At 40.2% G+C, this 20099-nt stretch overlaps 1 protein-coding gene across 1 annotated transcript in view; it reads left to right on the top strand.

The window, feature by feature from the left end:
• The window catches only part of LOC143029542 (protein dispatched homolog 1-like), a 414630-nt gene extending 394906 nt beyond the window's left edge, over positions 1-19724 (top strand). Inside the window, exons 13-15 of the mRNA XM_076192201.1 lie at positions 346-544; positions 3558-4506; positions 16658-19724. Of these exons, the coding sequence (XP_076048316.1) occupies positions 346-544; positions 3558-4506; positions 16658-17851 (2342 nt within the window). The 3' untranslated portion in view covers positions 17852-19724. The remainder of the gene's footprint in view (positions 1-345; positions 545-3557; positions 4507-16657) is intronic.
• Positions 19725-20099: the final 375 nt, after the last annotated feature.

Genomic DNA, 20099 nt, shown 5'->3' with positions numbered 1-20099 from the left:
AAATGTCACATTCACATTTTTGTTAATTTGTAAATTAAACAGTATGATTTGTTTATGACACATTTTTTAACAACATCCTTCAGAATGATTGATTTCTTTAGGGCAAAATAGAGAAATTGTGAGAGTGCTGTCAGGAAACATACATTTATCCAATATTCTATATTTCTACTGAGGATACTTTCACCTTGAAATTTAATTATAAGCTCTGTGGGCCAAGTCAGTGGCTTTCATCACCTTTTGTTATGCAAAATAGGTTTCTGTAAAGGTCCCCCAAAGGCTGCAGGTTATTAATCACTTACTTGATGTTGGTTTAGTGATTTGGTTTATTTCCCTTGTGCCCCACAGGCTTGGGAGCAGATGACACATTCATCTACTGCAAAGTGTGGGGCTTAGGCAAGCAGGATAAAAATGCTGGGACTCTGGTCAAGCTGGTACAGGATGCTCTCAAACATGCAGCTGCCAGCATCCTTGTCACATCACTCACCACTGCTGCTGCCTTCTATGCTTCCTGTGTGTCCCACATCACAGCTATCAGATGTTTCAGGTAACAATGTATGTGGGTGAGTAGTAGGGAATGTTAATTGTGCCGGGACTGGAGTCATGAATTACTATAGCTCCAATGCACCTTTCCCTTCAGCAGTTACTCCACTTAAAAAGGTTGTAATTTCTTACTGTAAATGCATTATTTCTATACTAAGGTATTGACTGCATGCAATCATGCAATAGTAATTGTATAGTAGCATGCAGCCAATGCTTTAGGGACTGTTTTGGGGTGTCTCTACAGACTTGAGCCATACATCATTTGTTTGTATTAGAGTAGAATCTCAATCCCTAGAGGAATGATGCTATATTTTGTACTATGACTATCCCTTTATGGTGTTTCCCTGAAAATGTCCTTTACCACTTCTTTAAGTCTACCTTTCTTTTACCCTGTGGTAAGGGGAGAAAAATATTCTGTTATTGTGATTACCATGTGAGTCATAAAAGGCAACAAAGTGGGATGAAATTATGGGAATAGGGATCCTACTCTGTATATTCATCCTACAGAAATTAAAGGCATAAGAAGGTCAGGGAAACTCCAACCAAAACCTTAAAGTATTAGTGATTAAATGTGTGTGATTAAGGCACAGGTGAGAGTAAAAGGGAAGAGATTGGTATTATGTTTATGAGAAGGAAGACAGCTATGTTGCCCATAAGTGAAACAAAGCTGAAAGGGAGTGGTGATTGTGAGTTTTGGAGTGTGGAGGGGAGAATGTCAGGAGAGATGATTTGGGAAGGGAGGGAAGCAGTGACTCTGCCAATAAGTATTTACCTGGTTGTATTATACAGGAAGGGGAGCTATACTTGTAGTGACCTGTCTTTGTGTATATCAGCATCTAGTTTGTTCTTAAATTCTTGTATGGTTTGAGATAGGAAAGTGCATGGTGGAGTGGAGGGAAGTATCTTCAAGGTAAATGTGGGTGAAGTTGAAACTGTGTTGGGAGATGTGGGATTTTGTGAGTTGATATGGACCTGGTAGTGAGACAAGTGAAATGGAAAGGGATGCACTTTCACTATGGTCTTTGGATCACATGTGGGATTCATGATTCACCATGGTCTTTGGATCATGTGTTGGACATGTGATTCACCATGGTTTTTAGATCACGTGTTGTACTCATGATTGACAGCTCAGAGCTCATATATGACTGATCTATGGGTAATGCTGTGACCTTACATGCACACACACACACCCAACTCCCTGCCCATGAGAGTTGGAGTAACAACCTGCAGCACAGCAATACTGAAATTATTTCAGTCCTGGGCAGGATTTGAACCTGGACCTCCATAGTGGCAGCCGGTAACTCTACCAACTGTGCCATGAGTTGTGTATAGAAAGAGATTCAAATGAGTGTTTAGAGAATTTTGGGAGCAATGTAAATGTAATGGCATTGGAGAATCTAAATACTAAATTGGGGGATGAGCCAATAGATGGAGCAGTAGGAAAGCTTGGGTTACCAGATACACATTGTAGTGGAGAGATGATGTTGGAGATGTGTTTAGAAAAGGAGTTGATGATAGCAAACACAATGTTTAAGAAGAGAGCCAAGTAGAATTATACATGGAAAAGAATGGTAGACAGAAGGATGATTGATAAGGCATTAATGGATTATATAAGGGTATCAAAAGGAGGTATAGGAAGAGTTTTGGATGTTCATGTTTTCAAGGGAAAACAGTGGGGAAATATCAGATAATTTTTTAGTAGAAGGAATATTGAGAGTTGAGGAAAAATGGAGGAGGAGGAAGAGGGTGGGAGATTGAGAGGTGCTGAGACTTAATAAATTGAATGAAAAGGAATACCATGAGAAGCTGGGAGAGGTAAGGGAAGTGGTGAGAAAGGGGAGCCAGGAGTAGAAGAAGAATGAGTATGTTTTAAGGAGGAAGTGACAAAGTGTGCAAAGAAGGTATGTAAAACAAGGAGGATAGAAAGAAATAGAAGGAAGGGAAGTGAATGGTAGGATGAAAAGGTGAAAGCAGTAGTAGAAGAGAAGAAGCAAGCATATGTGGGTTGGTTGCAAGTCTGGAGATCAGGTGCTGCACCTTCCTGGAGAGGTAAGGGTTTTTTGCATCCACTTGTGGGCCCCTTAGGCAGTGTCTTGTGAGTTCAGTGTCCCCATAGTGGGGGGTCTTCCTTCTCTCACTGACCAAGGGTTCCAACAGTGCAGCCTCTTGCAGGCTAGACACAGCAGCATCCGCAGACACAACAGACATTGGAGATAAAATACTTTGAACTTCTGTCATAAATCACTAAGAGATAAAAAGAAAATGAGAGTGATATCTCGAGAAAGAAACAGAAACAATTTCACCAACCATGTAATGAAAGGAACAAACTTCAAGCAAAGACTGTAGAACAGTTCAAAGTTAGATTCAATTGGACAAAGACCTATTTATGCCCCAATTTCTGTCAGTTAACTTTTTGTGCACATACTTGCATGTTTGTGGGCTTAACTTAATTCCTTCATTTAAATTCATTTTCTTCTGGAGCCAACTTCTGAACTTCAGTATGGACAAAAAAGATCTATTGTCATACTTTGACATTGGAATGCATAGCAGTATAGGTAAATCTCACAACTTCAATTTTTTTTTAATGTGAGCTACCTGAATTGTGTAACCTTCAGTTTTGTGTGTCACGTTGTGTTAGTATAGATTTATGAATTTGTGCATCACTACAATAAATATCAACCTGTTAACATTACAGCTTGTTTTTTTTTTTTAATAATAGTAATTTTATTTAGCCACTAAGTACTGTCAGACAAGAGATATATTGATTTATTTTGGTTTTCACCAGATAATTTTATTCACATGAAGGAGCATCCAAACCCAACAAAGTATTAACCCTTTCACTGCATTTTACAACCTACATCTTTACTCATGCTGCCATCTGGTAATTTTTATTAATTTGATGAACACTTTCTGCAGTGAAAGGGTTTGACCCTGTCATTAACCCTTTTGCTGTGTTTTACAACATAGTTTTAGTCTAGAAGCTGAATACAGAGTAATGATTTGCTTTTCCCATGTAGCATCTTCGCGGGCACAGTGGTTCTGGCCAACCTGGTCCTGATGGTCACATGGGTGCCTGCTTGTGTGGTTGTGGCTGAGAAGTGGGGATCATCTACATGCTGCCTTTGTGTTCCACCTGCCCCTGTCTATGCACCCAACCTCTCCCCACGCTGCTCCGTTGTCTGCGCTGCACCTCTTCGGCTCTGCTATTGCTGTGCTGAATTTGCACGCATCTACTTTGAGAAAATCCTGCCTTGTATTGTAGTCAAGCCACGGTATCTGTGGGTGCTCCTTCTGGGATCACTGGCTGTGTGTAGTGTTGTGGTTGTCTTCTACTTCCCCAAACTCAAGCTTGCTGACACAAAAGAGTTTCAGCTCTTCTCAGGTGACCATGAATTTGAGAAGTATGACTTCGTGTACAAGGACAAGTTCTGGTTTGAACGCAAGATGCGAAGAGACATTGCTAATCGCTTGCCTATCCGCATTGTCTGGGGGATCAAGCCAGTGGACAATGGTGACTACCTCAATCCAGATGCCAAGGGCACCCTTGAGTATGATGAGGAGTTTGATGTGTCACTGCCAGAAGCACAGCAGTGGCTCCTTGAGTTCTGCCATGACCTCCGGAACCAGAGTTTCTATAAGAATACCTTGGGTCCACTCCTACCTAACTGCTTCATTGAGACCTTCAAATCATTGATGGAACGGCGATGCATGGACCCAATCGATGGTATTGACCGATCACCTTGCTGCGAGAATTCCACCTTTCCTTATTCACAGCAGGTTTTCAACCAGTGCCTCCATGGTGCCATCCGGGCCCTCTACCAGACACCTCCAGACTTCTTCCTGCCAGGTGTGGCAGGGCCCAAATTTTGTCGAGAGACAGGCAGTGTTGCTGCAGTGGTGGTAGAGTATGACAGCAACTACCTCTGGACTGTTTCTTACGATGAGATGCACCAATTCTACAATGAGGTAGGTAACATCACTTGGCTTTCCTTTCTCTGTGGGAAGGTATGTGGGGCTGCCCTTTCATGATGAGAGGTCTGTTATAGTAAAATGAAAAGTGTTAAAGGTAAAGAATGCCTGACTCCTTCCACACTAGCTGGCACTTTTCTTTTTATTCTGGCTATCACCAGGCTATTCATTTTCATGGCAATACCTGCATGTGGGAAGTGGCCTTGCTGTGGATGTGCTGTGTCTTGCTACATTGGTTCTGACCCAGGGCAGTGGGCAAGATGCAGGGATGACCCATCATTCAGGAGGAGCCAAGAAAAGAGGGAGGGAGGGGTGGTGAATGGGAGTGGAGTATGTGGGGTTGAAATGGGTGAGACTGGATTTATGCCTTTGACTTTGGCTACCTCCCTTTTAAGGAGGAAAAAGCCATTGGTATATGTATATATGTGTGTACTTCAGTAGGGAAGAGTTAAAGGTAAATGTATTGCCTTTGTACCTTATATAAATATATACAGTGGTACCTTGGAACTCAAATGCCGCAGGGATTGAACAGGTTGGAATCTGAACTATAGTTTAAAGAAAATTTTACCCAGAATTTGAGCTTTTCTTGGAACTTTTATGAATTATTATGAATGCCCATCTCAATTATCATTTTGCATAGTATGTGTCTTTTGATCCTGTCAGTGGTTACAACAACTTTTTTTTGGTGAGGCATTCTTGTTGAATCCTAGTATTTGTTTTGAGATATGTGTGAACAGTGTGCTAGCAGAGTGGCCCTCTTTGAATCCATGTTAGTTAGGGGAAGTTGGTAATTTTGTTTTGACTCTTCCTGCTACCTGTCTTTCCATCAGCTATATTGTGGATAGTAGTGAAATTAGTCAGTATGATTCAGAGTTTTTAACCTCTTCAGTACGGGCCAAAATCTCGTGGGCAGCATTAGCTGCCAGACGTACGATGTGTCGTAATAATACTCGCATCATAAAATATAGTCACCGCTTATATCGATCGTTCTCTCTTTCACCCGTGAATTTTGATAACCATAGAAAATGTGATGAAGACAGTTTAGAGAGTATGTCATTACTCAGGGGCAACTACAATAAATATAATCAAGACACCGATATGGCAGCCTTGTGTATCCACTTGCTCCTCATGCCGCCTACGTATGCGGCACCGTATGGAAGGGGTTAATAGGTTTGTTTGGTTTTTAATTACCGTATTTTTCGGACCATAAGGCGTGGGCAAAATCCTTAAAATCGGCCAAAATCAGGTGGTGTGCCTTATTGTGAGGTGCGCCTTATGTGTGGCTTCAGTGCAAAAAAAAATGCCTCGGATAGTGACGTACTATTTTGACACGTTTCGTAGCTAGCCTGCCGACGGCGACAGTGCATAGGCTTAACAAAAGTTACAACCAAGTTATAACCAAGGTGCATGTATCTTGACAAGAAAATTGCGAAAACTTCGACAGTTTTCGGGTCCATGCCACCGCATTCATTCACGCTATCATGGCTATGATATGATAGCGTCCACAACACAGACAGCCATTTTGCATTGGTCTAGTCTCGCTCCACTCAGACTAGTCATTTGGGTATTTTTTTAGTTTCGATCATGGGCGCAATATAGCAATATAAGATTAATTATTAATTTTGTAAATTAAAATGTATCAACGTAATATGCTAATGAAAGAAGTCGGTAGCATAGGATTGGGACGCCAACGTCTCTCACGACGACGACATCGAGGACGAGCCGGATGACATTTAATTTACAGGTAATTTATTAAACACAGGTTAGATTAGGTTAGACGAATTTATCACCCTTTCATTTCTTCGACGTCGGCATCTATCATAACAAACATGGCGTACCATTCGTCCGACACGACTTCGTTACTTACGATATCCGTTTCAGCAATTTTTTTTTTCCGCTCACAAAATTGCATATTACGTTGATACATTATAATTTACAAAATTAATAATTAATTTTCTATTGCTATATTGCTCCCATGGTCGAAACAAAAATTTACCTTCATTTGTAATCTTGTGTTTTTAAGTGAATAGAGAATTCCGGGAATAAACTGCTACTGTTGGTTTTATTCCCCACAATTCCCGTATGTTTGTTGTTTCATAGGGGTATTGGCAGGGCAGACCATCCATGGAGGTGGTCTGATTTCACTGACCAAAATAAAATAATATATCATTTATTTTTGTAATTTTGCTAAATCCCAACCGATTTTTCTCATTCAACAATGAAAATGTTCAGTTCTGAATGCACTGACATTTGCATGATTATCCAATGACGAGACCAGGTTAGCTAGGTCAACATGAAAATGGAATTCCTGATATTTGAGCTGAAGTAGTTCTCATGGTATGCAGAAAGTCGCTATAAGTATAATGCAATTTGAATTAGCCATCTAGCTGTCCTAGTTCTCTAGATACTGCATTTTGAAGGGAAAATTGGGCCGAAACGTGCGGTCTGACTAATCGCCGATCAAACGTAAACAATGTCGGTTTTTACTGACAGGCACAATTTTATATAAGAATTAGCATATGGTTGCATTATTTGACCTATTTTCTTTAGAATGTGTGATTTCCATGTAATTTAATCAAAGAATTACGTTTTTATCCTCTGTAAAATTACCCACCACAGCTATGAATACCGTCATATTACTTGAAAATCACACAATTTAAAGAAAATAGTTTGAATAATTCAACTATATGCAATCTATTACACTAATAACACAGCAGTAACAAACTTAATAGTGTAGCTTGATCCATACCACCAATGATCATAGAATAGATAGCGGGCAGGACGAATCGTAGCTGTGGTCCGTAATATTACGGAGGATAAAAACGTAACTTCTCTTTGATCATATTACATGAAAATCACACATTTTAAAGAAAATAGATGAAATAATTCAACTATAAGTCTATTACACTAATAACATAATAGTAAGAAACTTAATAGAGTGAAGTTTGATTCATACCACCAGTGATCATAGATAAGATGGCGGGATGGTCGTTGATGCTGTTGTTATCCGATAATCCGACCCGATAGAAAAAAAAAAAAAAATTAGTACCACCGATTTCTCAGCTCTTCCGTAACACGCTGCCTTTATTTTGGTATTAGAACAATCCGCGAGACTAGTAGTTTTCGTTTATTTTGGTCAGTTGCCAATACACTGAATTTATTGAGCTCATTTTTTACACTGAAACATAAACCAATTTTCGATTTACTACTGAATGCCAGCCGCCATGTTTATCTTATGTTTTTATGTACCGACATGTAACTGATGATGTAATTGTTTGAAATTTACTACAATCGTAGTAAATACACTCGCATAACATTTGTATGAATGAAATTTCCCGCGGTATGTAAATTTGGCCGTTTGCATGGCGTGCGCATAAAATGACGCGCTATTGTGCTCGTCATCGACGGTGGCGCCTCTGGTGGTGTTTGACCTACCTAACCAGGTGCGCCTTGTGGTCAGGTGCGTCTTATGTAAGGATGGGGAATAGCAAATTACGGGTGCGCCTTATGGTACGAAGCGCCTTATGGTCTGAAAAATACAGTATGTAAATTATTACATAAGCTCTTTTCCTGATTGATAGGAATTTATTGTGTAACCAAGAGTAGTTGAAGATGTCAGGTAACCACTTCAGTACATCTCAAATTCTCACATGCAGCATCGGCTGCCAAACATATGATTCATCACACTATTTGCATTATAAAATATAAAGTCACTGCTGTATTACTTATTCCCTTTTACTCTGAGTAATAATAAACACAGAAAACATGATCAAACCAATTCACAGAATCTGGGGGTAACTCATGTACAATTGCAAAAATATATATACTGTATAATCAAGATGCCATCACCACCATCCTCGTGTAGTTACTTGTATTTCATGACACCTACATGGGCGTCATCATATCGTAGTGGTTAAGGCTCTTGTAATTGTTTGGCCAAAGTGTTTGAGCTGGATGTTTGAGATTTTGTCTGGGCCTTCAGCATGGGAGTTATTAAATTTCTTTATTGCCCCTTCTACATCTGTACATCTGAGAAGTATGGTAGGGGTTACAAAGTTGGATAGTGGGAAATGAGGAGGAGAGCAGAGGTGGAAAAGGAGATGGCAGATAAGGTATTGGGATGGTTTGGACACATGGAAAGAATGATGAAAGATTAGTAAAAGAGGTGTGGAAGGTAGAAGTGGATGGAATGAACATGAGGGGATGACTAAGGATGAGATGAATGGATGGGGTAAGAGGGGCATTGAGGATGTCTGTTGAGGAAGGAAGGAAGGGAGAAAGCAGGAAGTAGTGGTTAGTGGAAATGGCTGTGTATAAATGATACTGTGATGCAAGGAAGGGAAGAGATGGGGGGTTGGGTTTGAGGAGTGGTTATGTGTGAAATACACTTAGATGCAGCCCAAAGGGATTTCTCCTTGTCTTCTATTTTTCTACATAAGGGGACAGAGAGGAGGGGTCACTTATTAAGTGTAGCAGTCCTGCTGTGGATGTACTGTATTTTGCTGCATTACTTCTGACCCAGGGCAGTGGGTAGGATACAGGGATGTCCCATGATCCATGAGGAACTAAGATGAGAGGGAGGAAAAGGTGATGGATGGGAATGAAATGGGTAGGAGTGGGTATATGCCTTTTGACTTTGGCTATCTCACTGGTAAGGGGGAAAAAGCTCTTGGTATATAGATAGATAGACTTACAGTATGTACTGGTGAAGAGGGAGGGGCTTCTGTGTCTGGTTTAATTTTCCAAATTTAATTTCATTATTTTCCTATTTGCTGGTGTTATGGCCTTGAGGTTAGTTTTGGAGGAGTGGTTGTAAACAATGTTGCACTTCTGTTTTGAGGATGCACTAATTGCTTCATGGGTGAAGGGGGAATTCAATTTTGAGTTTTTTATTTCATAGCTCTTCATATTTTGCCAGTGTGGAACAGTGTGGATTTAGGACAGGTAGAGGTTGTGTAGATCAGATCTTTGTGGTAAGACAGATATGTGAGAAAGCTATAGGAAAGGGGAAGGATGTTTTTTTGGCTTTTATGGATCTGGAAAAGGCTTATGATAGGGTAGACAGAAAGGCACTGTGGGAGGTTATGCAGATTTATGGGATAGGAGGAAAGCTTTTGGGAGCTGTCAAGAGTTTTTATGAGAGTAGTAGAGCTTGTGTCAGGATTAGAAATGGAGAGAGTGAGTGGTTTGAAGTAAAGGTGGGACTTTCGTCAAGGATGCGTTATGTCGCCCTGGCTGTTCAACTTATACATGGATGGGGTGGTGCGAGAGGTGAATGCTAGGGCAGTGGGTCAGGGATTGGAGATGGTTAAAGAAAATGGAGAAAAGTGGGAGGTGAGCCAGCTGTTGTTTGCGGACGACACTGCGCTTGTGGCAGGGTCGGAGGAGGGATTGAGGAAGCTGGTGGCAGAGTTTGGGAGAGTATGTGATAGAAGAAAGCTAAAGATAAATGTGGGTAAAAGTAAGGTGATGAGATGTACAAGGGGTGAAAGTGGCAGTAGACTGGAAGTGAACATTAAGGGAGAGCGACTGGAGGAAGTGGATAGTTTTAGATACTTGGGTGCAAGTGTAGCAGGAAAAGGTGGAGTGAAGGTGGAGGTAGAATGTAGATTGAGAGAAGTGAGTAATTGCCTTGGTGGATTAAAGAGTGTAATGAGAGGATGTGAAGAGGAGACTGTATGAAAGAGTGATTGTGCCAACAGCACTGTATGGGGCAGAAACGTGGAACATAAGAGAAGAAGAGAGAAGGAGTTTGAATGTGTTTGAGATCAGGTGTCTGAGAAGTATGGTGGGGGTTACTAGGCTGGATAGAGTGAGAAATGAGGAGGTGAGGAGGAGAACAGGGGTGAAAAAGGAGCTGGGAGATAGGGTTGATGAGAGAATATTAGGATGGTTTGGACACATGGAAAGAATGAGTGAAGAAAGACTAGTAAAAGAGGTATGGAAGGCAGATGTGGAGGGAGTGAACATGAGGGGACGTCCTAGGATGAGGTGGATGGATGGGGTGAAGGGGGCTTTGGGGAAGAGGGGAATGTCTGTTGAGGAAGGAAGGGAGAGGACGGAAGACAGAGGTGAGTGGAGAATGGTTGTATATGGATGATGTTGTGATTGCATGAGGAGGAATGGGCGGGGGGGTGGGGGGTGGGGTAGTATGTGTGAGTAAATTTTGACGCAGCCCGAAGGGATTTCTCCCCGTCCTCTCCTTATATGCAAGGGGGGGACGGAGAGGGGGGGTCACCGATTAAATGAAGCGGCCTTGCTGTGGATGTGCTGTGTCTTGCGGCACTGCTTCTGACCCGGGGCGGTGGGCAAGGTGCAGGGATGACCCGTCATCCAGGAGGTGCTCAGATGAGAGGGAGGGGTGTGGAGTGTATTTAGGGATGAAATGGGTGGGAGTGTTTTTATGCCTTTTCCTTTTTGGCTACCTCCCTTGAAAGGGGGAAAAAGCCTTGGTATATGTATGTATATGTATGTATGTATAATTTTTTCACCCAGTTTTCTTTCTGCTTGTTGTTTATTTGTTTTGTGATACTTTTGTTTGATTAATTATTGAAGATGTTCTTTTTTCTGTTTGCTTTTTTAGATTATTTCTTTTCTATTTAAAGTGATTATCTTGTGTGTAGCTAGAGGTATTTTTTCCTCTTATCTCTAAGAATGTGTTTTTCTTGCCTTCTGGATCAATCAATCAATCAAATCAGCCATCCTGTGTCCACTGCTGAACAAAGGCCTCCTTCATAGGATTCCATGATTCTCACAACCATGCCATCCTCTGCCACGTCACTCCTGCAAACTTCTCGATCTCATCTCTCCACCTTCTGTCTGGTCTCCCTCTTCCACACTTCTTATCTCGCAGCGTCCATTCAGTAACACACTTGCTCCATCGCTCATCAGTCGTTCGCACCAACTTACCTGCCCAATTCCACTTCCTCTCTTTTACTGCCTCCACAATATCTTTCACTCTAGTCTGCTCTCTCACCCAACTTGCTCTCTTTTGGTCTCTCAGTGTTATTCCCATCATTGATCTCTCCATTCTCCTCTGTGCAGTCCTTAGCTTTATTTCCATCACCCTCGTCAGCTTCCAAGTCTCACATCTGTAGATTATTGCTGGTAGAATGCATTGGTTGTAAACTTTACATTTCAAACATAAAGGTAGAGAGCCTCTCATGATTTTGTTATACTTACCAATCATTTTCCAACCAATTGTAATGCGTCTTTTTATTTCATTATCATGATCTTTCCTCACCTTCACCATCTGACCTAAATAATTATACTCTTCAACTTCCTCAAGACTCTCATCATCAATTACAATCTCTTTACTTTGAACTTTTGTGTTGAACATTACTTTGGTTTTACTCTTATTCATTTTTAAACCTACTTTGGTACTTTCTTTGTTTAGATCACTCAGCATATCTTGCAAGTCTTCTGCTCTTTCTGAAATAAGAATGATGTCATCTGCAAATCTTAGGTGGTTCAAATATTCGCCATTAATCTTCAAACCTTTCTTTTCCCAACTCAATCTTCTGAAAATATCTTCTAAACAAGCTGTAAATAGTTTGGGTGAAATTGTATCGCCTTGCCATACTCCTTTCTCGATCTTGATCTTTTCTGTATCTCTGTGTAGTCGAACTATAGCAGTACCTTTCGAATAAATCTTTTCCAAAACTCTTACGATCTGTTCGTTTGTACCCTGTTTGTGTAGCAAGTTTAGTACAGTCGAACCTCGAAAGCCCGGACTAATTGGGGGGAAGGGTGGTCCGGTCATGCCAAACGTCCGGTCATCGAAAATATTGCCCTAACAACCGTAGATTTTCATAGTGGTATACGTATAGGTAATGTATGATATGGCATAGAAACACATAAGAATAATACTCTAACAATGTAATAATAACAATACAGACACTCCTCAACTTACGTTTTAGTTACGTTCCAAACGGCCGAACGTAAGTTGAAAATGAACGTAAGTTGTTACTGTATTATACATCCATAAATTCTATTACCGTATCTTATAAAACACCCCTAAATCATTAGTTATACACATAACATTGTAAAATAATAACATTAATTTCAATAGATTAAATTCAAGCAACATAAATTGAGATGGTGGAGGAGGAGGGGGAGGAGGAGGAGGAGGCAAGGCATGTTCAGTCTGTCATTTGTGCCATGTAAACAATGGATGCAGCATCATGCGTAAGTATCATTTGAACTACGGAGAGCGCGCTAAACTAAAGAATTCACTCAATTTTTTTTTTTTTTTTTTTTAGTCAGTTCAAACGTAAAATCGAAAAAACGTAAAACGAATGAACGTAAGTAGAGGAGCGTCTGTACTATAATAATAATACTATAATACTAATAATTCTGTAATAATAACTTTAATACAGGCATGTAAATGTACTGTATATACAGTGTACTGTACTGTATTTTTTATTACTTACACTGTAAATATCGGAAGGTATGCATGCGGGACAGTGGTGGCGGCCAGGGTTGCTGTGTAGAATGGGAGTGTTGCCATACCGGGGCATACATTTTTCTTGGGCGTGTGCAGACTTTCATAGCAAGATATACTTGTCAAACTTTGACAAAATGTTGGTTCTAGTTTTTTATTCTTGAATGTATATAAGGCCCTCATGCCCTAACATATTCAGTAAGATATAAAAAATTTTTTTTTTATATCATTATCGCTAAAAGAAAGCTGAAACTTCAGCGTAGAATTTTTTCTACACGGTAAAAATGTATCTTTTGGGGTATCATATTTTATAAGTAACACAAATATCAATAAAAGTCATATTTTGATGTACCATTTATTATTTGATAACTAGTTCTATGATTTTTAAACAAAATTTTGAGTTTTTGAACGTTTTTAACAGCCCGCTGATATGTAGAAAAAATTTCATGTCCTTGTGCAGTTGCCACATGCCGCTATTTTACTACGTTTTGGTACAAAATTCTACAAAACGGCAGCCCTGATGGCGGCTTGACTGGGCCGGGTTTGAGTACACGTGTACGGCCGTTGCTGCCACCTACCGGACAAATAGGGAACTTAGCTTGAAAAGTCCGCCCTTTGTTCATTTTGACCGGTCATATGAGGGCCCGGGCATTCGGGGTCTGGGCTTTCGAGGTTCGACTGTGTATATATATATATATATATATATATATATATATATATGTATATATATATATATATATATATATATATATATGTATATATATATATATATATATATATATATATATAATACATATATATATAATATATATATATACAGTATATATATATATATATATACATATTAGTATATTTTGGCAGTAAGTTTTCTTGTGGACATGTCTTGTTAAAGACCAATAGAGTGAGAAATGAAGAGGTGAGGAGAAGAACAGGGGTGGAAAGGGAGCTGGGAGATAGGGTTGATGAAAGAGTATTAGGATGGTTTGGACACATGGAAAGAATGAGTGAAGAAAGATTAGTAAAACAGGTGTGGAAAGCAGAGGTGGAAGGAGTGAATATGAGGGGGTGTCCTAGGATGAGATGGATGGGGTGAAAGGGGCATTACAAAAGAGAGGAATGTCTGTTGAAGAAGGATGGGAGAGGGCAGAAGATAGGGGTGAATGGAGAATGGTTGTGTATGGATGATGCTGTGATGCATGAGGGAGAGTGGGTGGGGGATGGGGGGTGAGGAAGTATGTATGAGAAAAAAAAATAGATGCAGCCAGAAGGGATTTTTCTCTGTCTTCTCCTTTTCTGTATAAGGGGATGGTGAGGGGGGTCGGTCACTGAATTTATGAACCAGCCTTGCTGTGGATGTGCTGTGTCTTGCAACACTGCTTCTGACCCAGGGCAATGGACAGGGTCCAGGGATGACCCGTCATCTAGGAGGTGCCAAGATAAGAGAGAGGGAGGAGGGTGGTGGGGAGTGGAATATGTAGGGAATGGAATGGGTGGGAGTGGTTTTATGCCTTTTTATTTTTGGCTCCCCCTGTGTAAGGGGAAAAAGCCTTTAGTATATGTATGTATGTATATATATATATATATATATATAAATATAAAAATATATATATATATATATATATATATATATACATATACATACAATTTTTGGTATGTGTATGTGACCAATGATTTTCCCATCAGTGAAACTTGAGGCAACTACTACTGATTAGTAATGATAATAATAATATAGGGATATAATGATAATAATAAGATGATGATGATGATAATAATGATAATAACAATAATGATAGTAACAATAATAATGATATTGTTATTGTTATTCGTGTCATTATTATTATTATAATTATATTATTATATTATCATTATTATTATGATTTTTTTTATCATTGTTGTTATTATTATTATTGTTATTATCATTATTATCATTGCTACATACCTAAAGTATTGTATTTGGCAGGGTATAAGACCCTTTTTTTTATTAAATGTATAAAAAAATTGCCCTGCCTCTAATATGTCTGTATTGTGGATTGGAGAGTGCCTAATTTGATCAGGAGAGGACGCAGAATGATCTTAACAAATTGCTCATATGGTTGGTGAAATGGCAAATGAACTTCAATATCTCAAAATGTAGTGTGTTAAACATAGGGTTACACAGCCCTGAAAATAGATATAGCTTAGATAACACATTTTTAGAGTAAACTGAGTGCAAGAGAGACCTGGGAGTTCAAGTGAGTCCTGACCTTAAATCCAGGAAACAATGCATTGGCACCAGGAATAAAGCTAACAGAGCACTAGGTTTCATTGTTAGGATGGTTATGAATAGAAGTGCAGAGGTAATTATCAAACTATCTAGTGTTAGACCTATCCTTGACTATGCAGTACAGTTTTGGTCTCCGTCTTATAGAATGGACATCATTTCACTAGAATCAGTACAGAGGAGAATGACCAAAATGATACATGGGCTCAGAAATTTACCTTATGAAGAGAGGCTTAAGCACCTTAACTTACACACTCTGGAAAGATGCAGAGTGCAGGGTGATCTAATAGAGGTGTTTAAGTGGATCAAACAAAGGCTTTCAAAGGTGACACAAAGGTCATCATATTAAGACAACAGGGCAGGACTTGCAGTAAGGGATTTGAATTGGACAAATTTATATTTAAGAAGGAAATTGGAAAGAATTGGTTTACTAATAGGGGAGACAACAAATGGACTTAGTAACCATGTAATGAGTGCTGAAACTATCGTTTTACAAAACTGTTAGACAGCTTTATGGATAGGGATGACAAGTGGTAATAGACATGGAGCTGCCTAGCGTAGGCCTTATGGTCTCTTTTAGTGCCCTTCATTCTTATGTTCCTATTGTCATTATTATTATTGTTGTTGTTGTTATAATCATTGTTATTGTTATTGTCATTATTGTTATGATAAGTAGAGCTAAAATGAGAGGGAAGGGTGGGAGTGGGTATGTGCCTTTTGACTTGGCTTCCTCCCTCATAAGGGGGAAAAGCCTTTGATATGTAGATAGATTATTGTGATTACTATTATTATTATTAATATTATTTTCATTATTGTTATAAATTAATCATCATCATCAATATAATTGCACTCTCCCATGTACTGTGATCAATGTCTCTGAAAGTATAAGTGAGGAAATTAATCCCTTTATAATGTTCATTTGTTGAAGTGGCAATTGAATTGTAAATTGATTGAGGAGCACAATAAGATAAGTTTCAGTTACAAATGTAATCAAATGACTCTGTTACCTCACTACAAAATTTTACAATTTTCTTTGATGCCAGATACCATAGCTATAGAACAGAAAACATTGAAAAACTTGTCTCCCAATTATGCACATTCTGTTCATAAGTCTCAATTTTGTGGGTGACTGCATGATAAAAATATCCCATTCAAATAGTATGACTGAATTAGGAAGAAATTTTTCCCAAATTAGTCTGTATGAAATGTATCAATGTATATGAACTCTGTCCATATTTGTTGAAAATATCTAAGGAGTTGACATGATATCAAATTGCCTGGACAGGGCAGGTGGCATCACATATAAGCCACTTCTCCTTACAGGTTAACAGCTTTTATATACTGAGACTTTGGAATGTATTATGATTCAGTCTGAAAATAATGGATAGGCTGAAATTTACTGTTTTACTCTTAATAAACCAAATGCTGTTTTTTGACAATCACAGGTAGAGACGTGGGTGCAACGAAAACTGGAGACAGCACCTCCCAGTATGAAGGGCGGCTGGTTCACATCCTACCTAAGCTTCTACGACTTGCAGAGGTCGCTTTCCATTGGGACTGGAGTTGCCCTTGGTGTGGCAGTGGGTGTGGCCCTCACTGTCCTCCTCCTGACAACCCTGAACCTCCTGATCAGCCTTCTGGCCACCTTCACTATTGCAGCCATCATGTTCACGAGCATCGGTATCTTGGTGCTCCTTGGATGGAGGCTCAACATCCTTGAGAGCATCACAGTGAGTGTGGCCATTGGCCTCGCCGTTGATTTCACACTCCACTATGGTGTAACTTATCGGCTTTCACCTGAGCCGGACCGGGAGTCTTCAGTTATCTGGGCAGTGGCCCGGATGGGGAGTCCGGTCTTCATGGCTGCTACAACGACAGTTGTGGCTGGTGCCTTTATGCTCCCCTCACAGGTGTTAGCTTACATCCAAATCGGCACCTTCATTGTTGTCATTATGACAGCATCTTACCTTTACTCAACGCTATTCTTTCTATCCCTTCTGCGGCTCTTTGGGCCCGAGGCTGGCTGTGGACAGCTCCAGTATCCACGCTTCAACTGCTGTGAGTGGTCCCAGGGCCATGTTGACAAGACAGTCTACCAACACGCCTTCAGCGAATCTACACTTTCCACCTCCAGCACATGCTGTCCTCCGCCATCTGCAACTTCAGACACACATGAACTTGAGCCACTAACGGCAATGCGTCTCAGCAGGAGTGGTGGGAGTGGGGGTGGGGGAAGTGGAAGTGGAGGAGGGCGGGGCTCACGACACAAAGTGGCAACAGCCTTAGCGCCACCTCTAGAGGGATGTTCTTCATCACACCATCAGCATCATCACCACCACCATCATCATCCTGCCCTCGGCGTTGGCCGCGGTCGGTCTGGGTCACTGACAACACCATGCCGTGACCCTTCAATGGGGTCACTGGTAGCTGCTGTACCCCGCAAAGTCTCCCTGCCCTGTCCTGCAGGGCCCTCCTCTAGTGGCACTGAGGGCGCAGGGCCTTCGCCTCGTCATGTGGTGGCCCCAGCCTCATCCTCAACGACTATTTTGTATTCAGAGCCGGACACAGAGAGCCAACAAAGGCCCTCAGATGCTTCACCGGGTTCAGAGATGGCAGCGACCGCTGACTTGGTGACGTGAAGAGAAAAAGGACAAGATTAAAGGACAAGGATTAATATACAGCAGCTGTGATGCTATGGAACCAACTCACCCTGGTGTCTCAAAGCAGTGTTGCCAAGTGTTGCCAGTTTTAACAGTCAGTATTAGCAGTTTTCACCAGTATTTTGTCATCTCAATTGTTGAATTCCAAAAAGTCTGCATTATTTTCATGTCCATATAATGTAAAATTTAACAAATATTTGATTAATCATGCAAAGATTAATCCAAGTCTGGTAGCCTTGGCACCCTGAATACCGTAGTGTGCCTGCCGGCACGGCCCCATTACAACCAGAACAGTTTGTGTACTTCAGCATCTTCACAACTTAGAAAAAGAGGCAACAGTTAACCTTAATTAAGGAGGATTCAGGGTCTTGTCTGGATTTTATATGATGGTAGACCTTGGAGAGTTTAGATGCCATGCTCCCCCCCCCCTCACTTAACCCAAAAAGGTGTCCTTTGTGTGTGTGTGTGTGTGTTTGTATGAATACATGGTTCATCTGTGGGCCATCAGGTTTCTCTGACCTTTCCCCCTTTGGTACCTGTGTGTAAGTGGTTCAGCCATTGCCACAAATCCCAGTCCATGGTATCCACATGTACATACTTTACCTGTGGTCAAAAGACCCGCTTTCCCCAGTGCCACATGTGTGGTTTGTTTTTGGCCCAATGTCCCACCTGGGTATTCACCATTCATGGTGGCTGGTGAAATCCCTTGTGTTTACTGTTAATTGTGATCTCAGTGCCAATTTTGCTACCTTTTCTCAGTGGCTTGGTGTTGCCTCTTGTTACCCTTTGCAACGTCAAGTTTCTCTCACTTATCTACAAAGTAGAATTCATTTTTCACCTAATAGAAGACATTTTGTACTTTTTAGAGGACTGTGGTTTTTCTTTCCAGTTTAATGTTTTTCTTACCAATTAGCATAATAGTAACTTTTTTTCATCTGAGCATCCAAGTGCTGCCACCCTTGTGATCTTCCATGTAGTCTATCAGGTCTCCCAAGCTCATAACAGGTATTTCCTTGGAGAACAAATTTGCTTTTATGTATCTTACACAATGTCTTTCTGTTATATCTAAGAAGTAGATTGGCAGTAACAATGCACATAAGATGCATCTGTTGAGGGTACTGTATTGTTTCAGGTTTCATAAGATAACTGTTCTGCAAAAAAGTATATCTTTGGTTTGTTGTTCCTGAAGGCAATGGAACACCTTTGTGGAGAAGGTTTTGCTGTGTTAATAAAAATGGCAGGGATGCATACTAGACAGGATTGAATGCAGGTTACCAAGATCAAGTGTTGGCATTTTATATCCATTGCTCTATACAACAAACAAAACAGACTGTATAACCTTTAATGTTTTTTACTGAATGTAAACACTGTGCCCATATAGTTTCAGTATGTACTGGTGTCAAATGTTGTAAATGGGAATTTGATGAAAGGTGAAGAAATAACATTATCAGCCAGACAAAGTTGTTACTCCAACTTGAGGAGATGAAAGATTTATATTTGAATCCATGCCACTATTCAGTGCTGCAAGGGCTGATGGAATTTTACTTTGTGATGCTTTATTTGAACATGTTTTTGATTGAAGTAAGGTTTGAGTTTTGATTGTTGTTGCATTGGACCTAGATTAATGGTAGCAATGAACTTGACCAGTTGTATGGTATGACATTTTATAGACATGATAATAGCCTTTGTTACCACTACAGCTAATCTGGATCTATTCCAAATACCTCCCTTGAATTTGCAGTTGAAAGCAAAGAAGGCCATGATGCAAATAATGATACTTTTCCTGGAGCAGTGAACAACATATAAAATCTAAGAAAGGTCTTTCTCATTCCTTTTTTAGTCATATCTATCATTACAACTTTAACTGTATCCCACATCACCTGTATTTGGATGTAGTCATCTTTTTTATCACTTTGATGTAGATATTCAATTCTTATGTTCAGGAAGCCACCAAGATAGTTTATTCAGCTGAGAGAAAACCTTAATGATTGCAAAGGATGGAAATGATCAGTATTTGACTCATTTATTCTAGTAGCTGCCAAGCAGTTTTATTCATCTGAGGCAAAACCCTCATGACATCAAAAGATTAAGGAGTACAAGTACCAGTGACAACAGCTTTTCAGACCTTCATACTTGGTTCTCATCTCTAATAATGTAACCAGGAATTTTATTTTGGGGAGGGTTGGAAGAAAGTAGACAGGGACATGTCTGACAGCAACAGTATGTT

This window comes from Oratosquilla oratoria, chromosome 11 (genome assembly GCF_046742065.1).
Source record: "Oratosquilla oratoria isolate Oo_2021 chromosome 11, ASM4674206v1, whole genome shotgun sequence".
Classification (NCBI taxonomy): domain Eukaryota; kingdom Metazoa; phylum Arthropoda; class Malacostraca; order Stomatopoda; family Squillidae; genus Oratosquilla; species Oratosquilla oratoria.
The sequence above is the reverse complement of the archived record's forward strand: the minus strand, read 5'-3'. Positions and strand labels throughout refer to the sequence as shown.